The sequence below is a fragment of the Callionymus lyra genome, chromosome 7 (assembly GCF_982586985.1).
Source record: "Callionymus lyra chromosome 7, fCalLyr1.hap1.1, whole genome shotgun sequence".
NCBI classification, from domain to species: Eukaryota; Metazoa; Chordata; class Actinopteri; order Syngnathiformes; family Callionymidae; genus Callionymus; species Callionymus lyra.
In genome coordinates this window covers 17328457-17343366 of record NC_141824.1, presented here as the reverse complement: position 1 = coordinate 17343366, position 14910 = coordinate 17328457, and the positions used below count along the sequence as shown (strand labels likewise).

Genomic DNA, 14910 nt, shown 5'->3' with positions numbered 1-14910 from the left:
GGAGTGCCGAGCTCGGCAGAGCCAGAGACGACTGAATTACTGTCCATCTGCGAAGGGCTGGGCCGCGTATCGACCTCCTCGGCGTGAGGCGCGTCCGTATGAATGCCTAATGAAGAAGTCCTTGTTCTTTTCCGGGGCCCGTCTGCAGAGCTGCAGGCCAATTACACTCGCCGGAATAATCCTCACCACAAAAATTCAAGCCTCATTAGAATAGAGTGGGCTTCAATTTAAAAAAAAAAAAAAGTTCTTGAACGCTGATTAAACATCGGCTATGATGATGTCATCGCTTCTGTCTGGGCGTGACTGTTGGATCAGAACGTGTACGAACATATAAACACGTACAGCCGGTGTAGGTACAAATTTTGTCCCCCCACTTCCTATGTGATGACGTAACACGCTGCATATGCGAACGTCTCTTAAAAATATTTTTTATGGGTTAAAGAAACGTCAACAGAACGTTTACATGATTCTTTTTACCACACATTAAACATTTATATTGACAAAAAGACGATGTTTGTCAACATAATCACTTTCTTTAATTTCCTGGTCTGACGACACACGTGACTTTAAGACCAACGGAAGTGTAAGTAAGTAAGTAAGTAATATTTATTTATATAGCGCTTTTCGAGACCAGGGTCACAAAGCGCTTAAACAATCAAAACAATACTCAAAAAAGTACATACTTTAAAGATCAAGATAATACTGAGAACAACACAGGAGTTCGAGAAATTCAAGGAAAAGCCTGAACAAATAGAAACGTCTTAAGATGTTTCTTAAAGGAGTCAGTAGATCCATCAAACACAAAGAGAGAGGAAGATCGTTCCAAAGCTTAGGAGCAACAGCCTGAAAAGATTTCTCTCCTCTGGTCCTGAGCCGTGTGCGTGGAACCATAAGTAGATTTTGATCCACAGACCTCAGAGCCCGAGCTGGGGTGTAAGGCTGGATCAGATCACTGATGTAAGGAGGAGCCTGACCATGAATAGATCTGAAAGTAAGAACCAGAATTTTAAAGTTGATCCTGAAAGAAACTGGAAGCCAGTGAAGAGTTTTAAGGATCGGAGAAATGTGAGTTCTCCTACTTGAGCGGGTTAGAATTCTCGCTGCAGAGTTCTGAATCAACTGCAGGCGAGACAGATCCTTCTTGTTAAGACATGAAAACAAACTGTTACAATAGTCCAGACGAGAAGACAAAAACGCATGGATTTCAAGCTCCAGATCCTGTTCCGACAACATTTTCCTAAGTTTAGAGATTTTTCTCAGTTGAAGGAAACAGTTTCTGGTCAGTTTTCTGCAGTGTTGAACAAGAGACATGTCTTTATCAAATACAACACCCAGGTTTCTCAGGCTCAGTTTGACAGACTGACCTAAGTCACCCAAGTACTGACTCAACCCTGGAATCTTATCATCAGGAGCAATCACCAGTGTTTCAGTTTTGTCCACATTTAGCTGTAGAGTGTTTTCACTCAGCCATTGTTTGATTTCTAGCAAACAATTGACTAAGCTGTTCAGCCTCTGGGGCTCGAAGTGTCCGCGCTACATGTGACGAAGCCGCTGATTGGCTGAAGCTGTTTTACTAATAATAACGCACAACAATGTACAATTAAATAAAAATCATTCGAGTTCCAAAATAATTCGCTTTTCAAATAAAAAAAAGGTTAGAATATTCCCCTTTCAATAACTTGTCTGTAGTTCGGATCATAAACACCTCAGTAATTATTTAGGAAAGTGATTATGTTGACAAAGATCGTCTTTTTGTCAATATAAATGTTTTATGTGGTAAAAAAGTATCATGTAAACCTTCTGTTGACGTTTCTTTAACCCATAAAAAATATTTTAAAGAGACGTTCGCATATGCAGCGTGTGACGTCATCACGTAGGAAGTGGGGGGACAAAATTTGTACCTACACCGGCATGTCCGAAGTCAGACCCTAGGGGCCATTTTTAGAGGTTTATTACAAACTGTATGATTCAACAAGAGACATTAAAAAAAATAATAATAATAAATGGTAAAGATAAAATGTTTTAATGCCACACAAGTCCAATGGAAAGAACACAAAGTAAAGAAATCGAATGTAAAGTGATTTTGATAATTACTAAATCGTTATTTTTGAACTTGTTAACTTTGAACTTCTGGGTGAGATAACTCTTGGTTAGATGTCTTGACTCATAATATACTTTATTGAATATTGTTTTGATTGTTTAAGCGCTTTGTGACCCTGGTCTGGAAAAGCGCTCTACAAATAAAAATTACTTACTTACTTACCTTGCTTTTTCTTCACTTCATTAATGTGGCGTACATAGATAGATGGATGGATAGATTAAAACGCAATCGCTCCAGTTCTTAAAATATCCCATTTTTTAATAACCTTTTATTATATTACCTTGTATAATAATATTTTATTGTTATGTTTTTTTGTTAACAAATATATGAAGCTTCTTTGCTGCGTTTTACATGATCTCCTGTAAATTAACTTTAATTTATTTTCATGTGTTTTATCTTTTTTTCTTTGATGTTTTGACTGAATATAGATAGATAGATAGATAGATAGATAGTTAGATTGATTGATTGATTGATTGATTGATTGATAGCATAAATTCCTCTAGGGATCTCTTTAATCCCTCAATGAAACTACAAAAGTATAAAACTTGTCTTGTCGTCTTGTCAAAGAAAGGTTTTTTGACCCGTGTAGCCACACCTTTTGTAAAGATGCCAGTCGAATCCTGACACCGTACATCTGTACTTTTGATGAGTTCCGATCCGGTCGACACCGCCGGACCGGTCCGTCTGACCTTTATCGATTTCACTCCGCGACTTGCTGCGGTGACATTCACTTTTCATGACAGTTATCTGAGAATCAATGGAACCCAGAGATTGATCTGGAAATTTACATTTTCAGTCAGAGCTTCCTGCCCTTCTTTCAGAAGGTCGAGTCTTTCTTGAGTCTCTGGAGGAAGTCTGGAACTCCAGATCTAATATTTGTCGACGGTTCTCGTGGCGGCGTCGTCAGGGACCTGACAACCTTTAGCTAGTAAGACATTTACCTCATACGGGGACATGATCGCTTTTTATTGTTCATTTTGGGTCACCTGTGCGATAACTTTTCTTGACTTCCCGACAGTGGACAGATGTCACTGTTGACGTCCTCATTGATGTTCCTGGTGGTGGTTAAGCTGAGAATAACTACAACTTCTAGAGAAAATACTCAGACAATGTGCTCTAGTTTAAATGGAAATACTTTGACGGCCAATCACAGTAGCATAACTGACAAAACTGGGACGTCGTTGCAGATTCACGTCGCGGTTCTACTTCAACACAGTTGTCCACTTTGAGAACAGATAAATGAGCAGTGACACCAGCAGAGCCGTGATTTGAGACTTTCTTCAGCTACAAACTATCTTAACGTTGCATATTCAGTCATTTCTGAACCATTTGTCATGTCAGTGCTTCTACAGAAAAGGAACATTAGAGTCGAGCAGTTTGGAGGTACTGGGATAGTTTTCTTTGGGTGACTTTTTGGACCAAGTTACAGTGTTACAGTCGAACCCCACAGAGGTATTTGGATGTTTTTGAGTGTTTTTTTTAGACGAAGATGAAGACAATGAACATACATTTTTGTAAATGACTCAAAAAAGGAACAGATTACTCTGAAAATAATCCCAAAACTTAGTCGACATGACGGTGAGTAGAAATTGTGTCAAATTTGGGTTGAACCAACCATTTAATGTTAAAATAAACATTTGGGTTAAATTGTTCCTAAACTTTACAAAACTGCGGAAAACTGACCAGAAACTGTTTCCATCAACTGAGAAAAATCTCTTAACTTTGAACTAAACGATCTGAATCTTATAATCCATTCGTTTGTGTCTTCTCATTAAGACTATTGTAACAGTTTATTTTCGTGTCTTAACAAGAAGGATCTGTCTCGCCTGCAGTTAATACAAAACTCTGCAGCGAGAATTCTGACTCGCTCTAGTAGAAGAACTCACATTTCTCTGATCCTTAAAACCGTTACATCAGTAATCTGATCCTGTTTTACACCCCAGCTCGGGCTCTGAGCATCATTTTTATTTGTGCTTTTCCCTGATTTTCTGCGATTCCTGTGTTTGTCTCATGTGTCTTGGCCTTTAAAAGTATACATTTTATCTGTGTATTGTTCTTGATTGTTAAAGTGCTTTGTGACCCTGGTCTAGAAAGGTGCATTACAAATAACATTTACTTACTTACTTACTAAAACTACTTAATTAATATAAAAAAAATAATTTAACTAAGCTGTAGGAATCCTGAAATAAATCTTGTTTACGAAGGCAAATATAATTCTTCTTATGATGTACATTGTTTTAACTTCTGTTGAGAAATCAGGCAGATGTTGTGTCTTCGAGTGAGTTATGATTTGGCAGGAAAATGGAACAAATTATTCAAAGATTACAAAACCCGGAGGAGTCGCATTCATGCTAAATTAGTTACAACAGGATCGTAGCTTAAGGGTTAAAGGTAACAATCTCTGCTCCATCTTTCTTTATCCGCCTCATGTGCTGCTGTGAGTTCTTACAGAGTTCCTCTGTAGAAAGAGCAGCTCATGTCCGCTAATAATGGTCTAGTCTGGTCCACTCCGAATCCTGCTGGACCGACCCTATCCTCGTCTGGCACCGGTCGTTGATAATGATCGGCCGGACCTTATCTGCGACTGTGTGTGAGCGTCAGATATGAACCAGTCACTCACCATCGGATCAGGCCGTCACACTCCCGCGCTCGACTCTTCATCAACTTCACGGAACGCCGTCTCTTGGCAGTGGGAGCAAATAACAGGGAAGCAATCAGAGTTCCCATCCGGTTGATGTATTGTTTTTACCGCCGCTCCTGTCTCTGAATTGGACAGCTGCATGATTTTATTAGCTTCTAAAGTGTGTTGTGCTGAAAGCTGCGACGCTGCAGTGGAAATAAACATTTTAGCACTCTGGCGCTCACGGGGGGCGGGGGGGCAACATCTGACGTTTAACGACCGCGCCGCGGCAGAACGCGAACCCACGACCTGCTGGATGGCGAGCATATTGTCTTGTACCTTAAGGGTTGTTTTTTTTTTCTTTTTACTATCCTAAGACGCAGGAATGTAAATGAAATGTACTCATTTCTCTCTTTTATATTCCAGCACAGTCCTTCAAGGAATTCTCGGAGCTGCTCAGCACCGTGGAAGAGGAGCGAAGGCGTTTGGTAGGACTCTTTCTTTTTTTGTGTGTGTCTTTTGAAGAGGAGAGACTGGACCTGTGGGGGCGTCTGCCTCTCAGGGGATCTAAAAATATGGTTCTACAAGTACTTTCACAGCACGGTGGCGTAGAGCCTCACAGCGAGGTCCCGGGTTCAATTCCTTTCTTTGTTTGTAGCTCTTCCCAGAGCCTCGGGGCATTCCAGTCTCCTCCCAAAGACATGCAGATGTTAGATGTGGACAAGAAGGTTTTTTTTTTTTTTCCGAAGCGTTCACACTTGTTTAGGAGCTCTAGAGGGGGTTCGAACCAAACGTGTCGAGCGAATGGTTTACATGAAGAGTCAGCATAGGGGCGCAGTAAAAGAAGAAATGACTGATGGGCTCCCATCTGTGTGGTTCAGTCCCGTGTTCACCATCACAGTGTTCAGATCAATGGACGCCGGCGGCATCTGATGCCGAAGTTGAATAATCGTAACTCCAGGTTCAATTTGCGAGGGCAATTTTGCGTAAGCCAATCAGAATGGAGAATACAATGAATAAATCGCAGGTTGACTATTCAACACGGAGGATACTGTTGTGGTTGCAGATATACAGATGCTTTATGTCCTGTAATGTATTATATACTTATATTCAGAAAGAGGAAGAATCTTTCTAAAGGTAGTAGATGAATGTCAACCCATTTTAACTTATTTTACTGCAATATTATTATGCTAACTAGTGCATGATTTAGTTAACGTTGTTAATCAAAATTGTTTGTAAATTTAAAAAATGTAATGCCAGGGACACTTCAGATATTTCACTTGGGTACGGAAAGTCTTCTGGTGATGCGATACAATCTATTTTGGGATTTATTTAACCCTTGTGTTAGCTCAGGGTCACAGTGACCCGGAACAAATGTGTTTGTGGTATCCCTTGTGTTGCCTCTGGTTCAAAGCGACACAAGGCAAGAGATACCAGGAGATGAAGATGGTGATGATGTGATGAGTAGGAGGAGAAAGCAAGTAAATAAGTAAGTAAGTAATGGTTATTTCTAGAGCACCAAGTGCTCTAATAATCAAATATGTACAACAGACAATACATAGTTAAAAAATATACTTAAAAGATCTAGACTCATAAGACAAACACAGGAGTCCCAGAAAATCAGGGAAAAGCCTGAACAAATAAAAATGTCTTAAGTCAGTAGATCATCAAACACAGAGCGAGAGGAAGATCGTTCCAAAGCTTAGGAGCAACAGCCTGGAAGGATTTCTCTCCTCTGGTCCTGAAGTGGTTCAGGAACCATCAGTAGATTCTGATCCACAGACCGCAGAGCCCGAGCTGGGGTGTAAGGCTGGATCAGATCACTGATGTAAGGAGGAGTCTGACCATGAATAGATCTGAAAGTAAGAACCAGAATTTTAAAAATTGATCCTGAAAGAAACTGGAAGCCAGTGAAGAGTTCTAAGGATCGGGGGAAATGTGAGTTCTTCTACTAGAGCGGATCAGAATTCTTGCTGCAGAGTTATGTATAACCTGCAGGCGAGACAGATCCTTCTTGTTTAGACATGAAAATAAACTGTTAGTAGTAGGACTAGTAGCAGTAGTTCAGACGAGACACAAACACATGGATTACAAGCTCCAGATCATGTTGTGACATAATTTTTTCCAAGTTTAGAGATTTTTCTCAGTTGAAGGAAACAGTTTCTGGTCAGTTTTCTGCAGTGTTGAACTAGAGACATGTCTTAGTCAAATACAACACCCAGGTTTCTCAGGCTCAGTTTGACAGATTGGCCTAAGTCACCCAAGTACTGACTCAACCCTGGAACCTTATCAACAGGAGCAATAACCAAAGTTTTAATTTTTTTCCATATTAAGCTGCAAAGTGTTTTCACCCAGCCATAGTTTGATTTCTAGCAAACAAATGACTAAGCTTAGTTGGATCAAAAGAGTAGTAGAGCTTGATGTCATCAGCAAAGATGTGGTGAAAAACATCAGGAAATTTATGAATGATTTTACCGAGGGGAATCAAGTACAGAAAAAATAATAAAAGGATCCAAAACAGAACCTTGAGGTACTCCACACAACAGATCCGCTAATTCAGACCTTGTTTGATTGGCACAAATACACTGAAACTGCGCCCAGAAAGGTATGACAAGAACCACTGTAACACAGACCCAGACGGTCCCTCCTCATCCCTCAGTCTTCTCAGCAGGATCTGGTGATCAACTGTGTCAAAGGCTGAGGACAGATCCAAGAGAACCACAACAGTGTACTTTTCTCCTTGTTGAACTCGCCTGGTATCGGACAGAGCAGCCGATATTCCGGGGAATCCGTGTCGATGAGAAACGGAGGAGGAAACGCTCGATCATAACTGTCCCGTGTGTAAAAGTCCTCCATCGACTTTCTGATGCTAAACAGAGAGTCACGATCATAGATCCGTAAGGCTTCAGGCATATCCATAGTGAAATGAGCAAAAAAATCTGCATAAATAGTCCTTAAAACAAGTTTTTTAAACACTCAATAGCAGGACTTGAGGAGGATCCGATCACAGGCTACGCCACAAGCGGAAACAACCATCATCATCATCTTCAGGAGGAGATGAAGATGATGATGGGGACGCACTTTTTTTTATATAGCTCTGCTCCACGGGTTACTTCCAGGGGGGGGATTGGGTGAAACAGTTGAGACCCTCTTTGCTGCTTTTATCTCAATCTTCGTCTTCCATCCCCTCCTGTGATCTCTCCGAACACTCTCAGTCCAACGTTGCATCATCCCAATCAATTTGACAAGCTCTCATAAATTCACATCACCCGCCGAGCGCGCCGGTTACTTCTGATCCTTGTAAATCATTAAAGTGCCGCCTCGCAGCCCCGGCTTGTAAAATGTAGCTAATTAAGTAAATGATGCGGAGCTTAGGAGTATTTTCTCCACGCGCGAGGAATGTGCTTGATTTAATAAATAATTCTGTGTCAGTCTTTCTAATGCGTCCTAATCAGCATGTCTTAAAAATGCTAAATATCAATTAAGCGGAGCGAGCACAATCAGAACCGGCGCCTCATCTGCATGAAAATGAAGCGTTGGATTAGTTTGGTGAGGTTCCATTAAATCATTGCTGGATCTGACCCGAGGGCGCCTGAACCAGACAAACTCTGTTTCGACAGGATCCAGCTTCTATTAAACCTTGAATTTGTCCCCTGAAGCACATCCGTGGGCAAAAAATACCTTTATGAAAAGCATAAAAATCAAATGATAAATAAATCAAGCTAAAAAATGTATTTTCATTTTTCCTTATAACTTTTTTCATAAATCTGATGTAAAAGCACTTCATTTCCAAATATGTTCTGATAGTCACTTAAATCTGAAAAAGTAGAAGTCTATTAAAAACTGAACTGTATATATTCCAGTAGTGTTCGCTCTAATTTGTTGCAACATCAGACGTTCCGTCATCAGGTTGGTATCACATCCATTGAATATTAACTTGGGGATAATTATTGAGTTATCATCTTTGGCAATTAATTATACAAGTCCTAGCTACAATATTATGATTTAATTATGAATTATAATTCAAATGATATGATATTTTGTGGGATTTCATGTCAGTCCATGATTGTTACCCATGGAAAGTATTGATTTATCACAATCTTAAATTTACCGTTTAAATGATGTAAAACCTATTAACTGGCTGACAATTTAAAACTTCTAAAAAATAATATTTTGGTGAGTAATAATACATGAATGAATAACAAATGTGCATTTTAAACAGTACAGAGTATGACCCTGATAATGAAGGATCTTAAGGCAGGCGGAGCTGACGCGCTGCTCTTAATTTGGAAGACGAAGCTCATTTCCTACTTTTAGCCCTTTGTGACCCTGGTCTGTGTGCCATGAATAGTTAGAGACGCCAAGACCCGCCTTACGTTGCTACTGATTGGTTCATATTGAGCGGTGCCTTCTGTGATTGGCCACAGTTTATCAACATTAAGAACAAACAAGAGTATTAAATTGGTAAATATAAACGTGTGGCGTGAGAGTGTCTCAAAGTGTGACACTTGACAACTCTGGTTCGTGCTTGACTAGGACGCCCGCACCCCATGTTTATAAAATTCACTGCCGCCACCTGATGACAAATGTCATCCATTTTTAAAAAAAAAAGACAAACCCAAATCTAAGGTTGGATCTTTTTTTTGTTCGCAACCAAGAAATGTGCGTTGAGACCCGATCTGCAGTTTAGAGAGAGCATTGGATACCAGGGACTAGTAATGAACAGTTTTAAAATAGTAACTTACTTACATGATTAGTTACTTTTTCCAAAAGTAAGTTAGTTCCAATGTCACTAGTTAATAGGGATAGTAACTTTTATTAAGTTACTTCCAAAGTAACTAGTTAATAGGGAAACTAACTTGTGTTATGACACTTCCAAAGTAGCTAGTTAATAGGGAAACTAACTTGTGTTATGACACTTCCAAAGTAGCTACTTAATAGGGAAAGTGACTTTTGTTATGATACTTCCAAAGTAGCTAGTTAATAGGGAAAGTGACTTTTGTTAAGATACTTCAAAAGTAGCTAGTAAATAGGGAAACTAACTTTTGTTATGACACTTCCAAAGTAGCTAGTTAATAGGGAAAGTGACTTTTGTTATGATACTTCCAAAGTAGCTAGTAAATAGGGAAAGTGACTTTTGTTAAGATACTTCAAAAGTAGCTAGTAAATAGGGAAACTAACTTTTGTTATGACACTTCCAAAGTAGCTAGTTAATAGGGAAAGTGACTTTTGTTATGATACTTCCAAAGTAGCTAGTAAATAGGGAAACTAACTTTTGTTATGACACTTCCAAAGTAGCTAGTTAATAGGGAAAGTGACTTTTGTTATGATACTTCCAAAGTAGCTAGTAAATAGGGAAACTAACTTTTGTTATGACACTTCCAAAGTAGCTAGTTAATAGGGAAAGTGACTTTTGTTATGATCCTTCCAAAGTAGCTGGTTAATAGGGAAACTAACTTTTGTTATGACACTTCCAAAGAAGCTAGTTAATAGGGAAACTAACTTTTGTTATGACACTTCCAAAGTAGCTAGTTAATAGGGAAAGTGACTTTTGTTATGATACTTCCAAAGTAGCTAGTTAATAGGGAAACTTACTTGTGTTATGACACTTCCAAAGAAGCTAGTTAATAGGGAAACTAACTTTTGTTATGACACTTCCAAAGTAGCTAGTTAATAGGGAAAGTGACTTTTGTTATGACACTTCCAAAGTAGCTAGTTAATAGGGAAACTAACTTTTGTTATGACACTTCCAAAGTAGCTAGTTAATAGGGAAAGTGACTTTTGTTATGACACTTCCAAAGTAGCTAGTTAATAGGGAAACTGACTTTTGTTATGACACTTCCAAAGTAGCTAGTTAATAGGGAAAGTGACTTTTGTTATGATACTTCCAAAGTAGCTAGTTAATAGGGGAAGTGTTTTGTGGGGGTTACTTCCAAAGTCGCTAGTTAATAGGGAAAGTAAGTTTATGCTACGACGAGTAATGAGGCTGTTAAAATGATAGAAACAACTAACGTGTGACACAGTATTTAGTTACAGTTCTTATGTAGTTCAGCAACTATTGTAGTTACTGTAACTCGTCTCTTAATAACAAGTTAATCACAACACTGGTAATAAATAATGGACACAGTACTGGATACTTGAAAATTCTTTCATAAAGCTATTTATCTATTTTATTTTGGTTTTAATAAATTTGAAATGGTATTAAAAACTCTTCCTTTAACTGTATCAACCCTGTAGAAAAACATCTAGACGAAATTGTCTCTGGCCTCATGAGGGCCACAGGAATACAGTACGTTGCCCAGGTCTGGTTCCAGACTGGGGATGGTTCTGGACCGAGAACAGGGACACGACAGAAGGCAGGATTGCACAGGGAAGCAAATGAAGCTGAGAAATCAAAGCAGGCGTGACGAGCGGTCACAAGGGTGCAGAGCTGGACTTGATGCTGACGGATTTAATAAGAAGAAAACTATTCATAGCACAGGCAGACACTCCCCTCTTCCTTCCCTCCCTGGTTTCAAAAGCTCTCTTTGCATCATCTGATTGTTTTCAGACTCCAGAGATCCCTAATCACATTTGAGTCAGATTTTTGAACGTAGCTGCAGCCTCGTGTTCGTCGGACGAGTCTCGCCATCTAGACGATGTCATACGGTCTACGTTTTAGTTGAGAAGCATCTCTGTGGACTTAATCCTCACTAGAACCTGGTACTGAGGCTCCACTATTAAGATTTTCTTTCCCGCCATTGAGGTCCTGAGTTCCATGTGATTCGAAGTCCAAACCAGGACAAATTTTTGGATGGAAACGTTGCACAATTACATGTTTAATCGTGTTTCAAAAGTATCTAAGAGGTTAGCACAAATTGTTAGCACAAATATGGCTAATGTATTAGCATAGGTGTGGCTAATTCATAAATACAAGCATGGTTGATTTGTTGGCCTACATATAGCTTGTTCTTTAGCACAAATGTGGCCAATGTGTTAGCCCAAAGTGGCTCATTCATAATTAGAAATATGGCTTATTTGTTAGCCTATATATGGCTAATTCATTAGCACAAACATGGTTGAGTTGTTAGCTCAATATGGCCAGTTCACAATTATGAACATGGCAGATTTGTTAGCCTAAATATGGCTTATTCATTAACACAAATGTGGCTGATTTATTAGCTCAAATTGGCTAATGTATTAGCACAAACAATGCTAATTCATGAATACAATTATAGCTGATTTGTTCGCTTAGATATAGTTAATTCATTAGCATAAATTTGGCTGATTTATTAGCTCAAAATGGCTAATCCATAAGTAAAAACTTGGCTAGTTTGAAAGAACAAAGTGGGCTGTGGGCCAATTATGAACATGGGCGGATTTGTTAGCCTAAATATGGCTTATGTTTCTATTTGTTCAGGCTTTTCCTTGATTTTCTGGAACTCCTGTTGTGTTATCAGTTTTATCTTGATCTTTAAAATATATACTTTATCGAATATTGTTTTGATTGTTTAAGCACTTTGTGACCTGGTCTGGAAAAGCGCTATACAAATAAAAATTACTTACTTACTTACAAATGTGGCTGATTTGTTAGCTCCAATTGGCTAATGTATTAGCACAAACAATGCTAATTCATAAATACAATTATAGCTGATTTGTTGTTGTGTTGTTGTTGTGTATTCATTAGCACAAATGTGACTAATTTGTTAGCTCAAATTGGCTAATTCATGAATACGAACACAAATATGGCTATTGCATTAGCACAAAAAATGCTAATTAATAAATACAATTGTAAACGATTTGTTCGCTTAGACATAGTTAATTCACTAGCACAAATGTGGCCATTTTCTTAGCACAAAGTGGCTAGTTCATAATTACAAATGTTGCTGGTTTGTTAGCCTTAATATGGCTAATTCATTAGCTGGATGCTATGTTACCTCAAAGTTACTAATTCACGAGTACAGTGGTGGCTGATTTGTTAGCTTAAATATATTAATTATTAGCACAAACATGGCGGATTTATTAGCCAGTATGTGGCTAAATTTGTACGCACCTGTGGATGATTCAAAGTATAAGCATTGCTGAATTTAAGCCAACATTCGTCAAAAAGTGGCTACTTAATATAATATGGCTATAAATTATTTACATTTATTTTCTCAGTCAATACTCAACATCAGTTATTTAAAGTTATTTTTTGATATGAATCGTTTAAGTTTTTTACCGCCGAGGTTCAAAGTTCAACTTCAGCTCCAGTGAGTGACGGTCTGTGGTACCGACTGACTTCATAGGAATATTAAATAAATGATTTAATAACAGATGTGCAGTCAAAGCTGGAGACACAACAAACATCTTGAAACTCCTGAAATAAACTTCTCCTGCTCCACATCTGGACCAGGTCTGGAAGCTAAAAATAGACAGTAAAAATCTTCTTTTTTTTCCTTTACGACAGACTTCTGAGCTTCCAGTGCTGCTCCAGATAGACTCAGAACTGCTGGTCCAATTTCTCCTGGACCCGTCGAGCATGAAGCCTTTCCATTGTGCCCGGACGGTTGGCAGGTTCAAGCTCAAATCCCTCTGATTGCTTTACTGGAGCTCCACAGAGATTTTCCAAAGTGGGATTCTCCCAAATGCAGAGACTTAAGGAGAAGCTCTCCGCTTTAATTCCCAGACGTCTGTCCAGATTGCATGTGTTTCTGGTTCCGCTCCAGTGGACTGGGCTGAGCGTTTTCATTTCTGCTCCAGTTTTTCTTTTTAACCTATTTTTCCAGGTATTTGTTTTAATCCACATTTTTTTCATCATCTCCTTCTATTTACTTTACATTATCTTTTGACATCAACTTTTGGTTGATTTCGAACAAACACGTTTTTCTTCTCACACACATTTTTACTTTTTACTGTAATGGCAATAGTTTTTTAGGTATTTTTGTTTGCCAATTGTGTCTCCCATTCCTCAAGCATCTTCTTTATTTTACTTTTGACCTTCTTAAGTATCTACTCTCCTCTAATATGTCTCCTGTACATATTTTTGGTGACGATAAAGTTTTTATTTTTGCAGCCAATTTATTACAATTGAGCTTATTATTTACTATACACTCACTTCTCTAGGGTCAAGTTTTTGAGATTTATTGTTAATATTGTTATCATATTTTAAACTTTAGACTTTCTTTTATTGTCATTGCGCATAAAAAACACATAAGTGAAAATGGCAACAAAATTTCGTTGCTTGGCAACCGTTAAAAAACACGGCATAGAGTGAATGTATATATAAAAGTATAAATATAAATATTAATAACTTAAAAATAGTGCAATATAGTATAAACGGAATAAATAAATAATGTTTTTATTTTTTTAGAATGGAGGTATATAAAAGTATAAATATTAATAAGTTAAAAATTGTGCAATATAGTATAAATATTTGTGCCTATTATTTGTCTTTATGTTCTTGCTTGATTTTTGTTTCCCCAGTACCCTTTTGTATAATTAGTTTCCTTTTCTCAGATTGGGGTTTGTTAAGGTTAAATTGTTGTACCTGAAAAATTGACTCCTTATTTGCCGAAATTTGAATTTTCTTAATTCTTTCATTTGGCGCCTTAACGGTATTTTGGCGATATTGCTCACGACAAGAATACACTGACCGAAGTTACGATGCAACATTTAAAGTACGCGTGAGTGAGAGCTCTGTGATTGGACGACGTTTCATGAATTGCGATCTGGGCCGCGAGACCGAAACCGGGCGATGACAAAAGTGTTTGCGCGGCGAGGATTAACGGCATGTTCTCAGGGACGAGCCGGAGCGTTCTGCTCGCCGGAGTGAGGAATGTCCCGCTGACCCTGAAACAACGGAGTTAAATAAAGACGGTCATTGTTCGCGGCTGCAGCCACCGAGCGGCTCTAATGAAAGTCTGAGGAGTATCTGGAACACACCGACCTCTGTGACCCCCCCCTCGGTGACCCCCTCCTCCCCTGAAACCAGCTCAGCCAGAACTCAACCTTCTCTGCTCGACACACACACACACATTCAACTATTAACTACACATTTATAAACAACTTACACACAAAATTACATCTGCTGATGAGGTAAGATTAATTTATAATACAAACACACAAACGCATAAACCTACATATGTAGTATATACACACACATCGACAAGTGTACAAACTCAAATAGACTCATACCCGCACACGCACACACACACATACATTCAGACAC

General features: G+C 38.6%; 1 protein-coding gene across 2 annotated transcripts in view; it reads left to right on the top strand.

The window, feature by feature from the left end:
- The window catches only part of arhgap42b (Rho GTPase activating protein 42b), an 87108-nt gene that overhangs the window by 29265 nt on the left and 42933 nt on the right, over positions 1–14910 (top strand). For both annotated transcript variants that reach the window (XM_087795866.1, XM_087795865.1), the window contains exon 3: positions 5148–5209. In XM_087795866.1, the coding sequence (XP_087651992.1) occupies positions 5148–5209 (62 nt within the window). The remainder of the gene's footprint in view (positions 1–5147; positions 5210–14910) is intronic.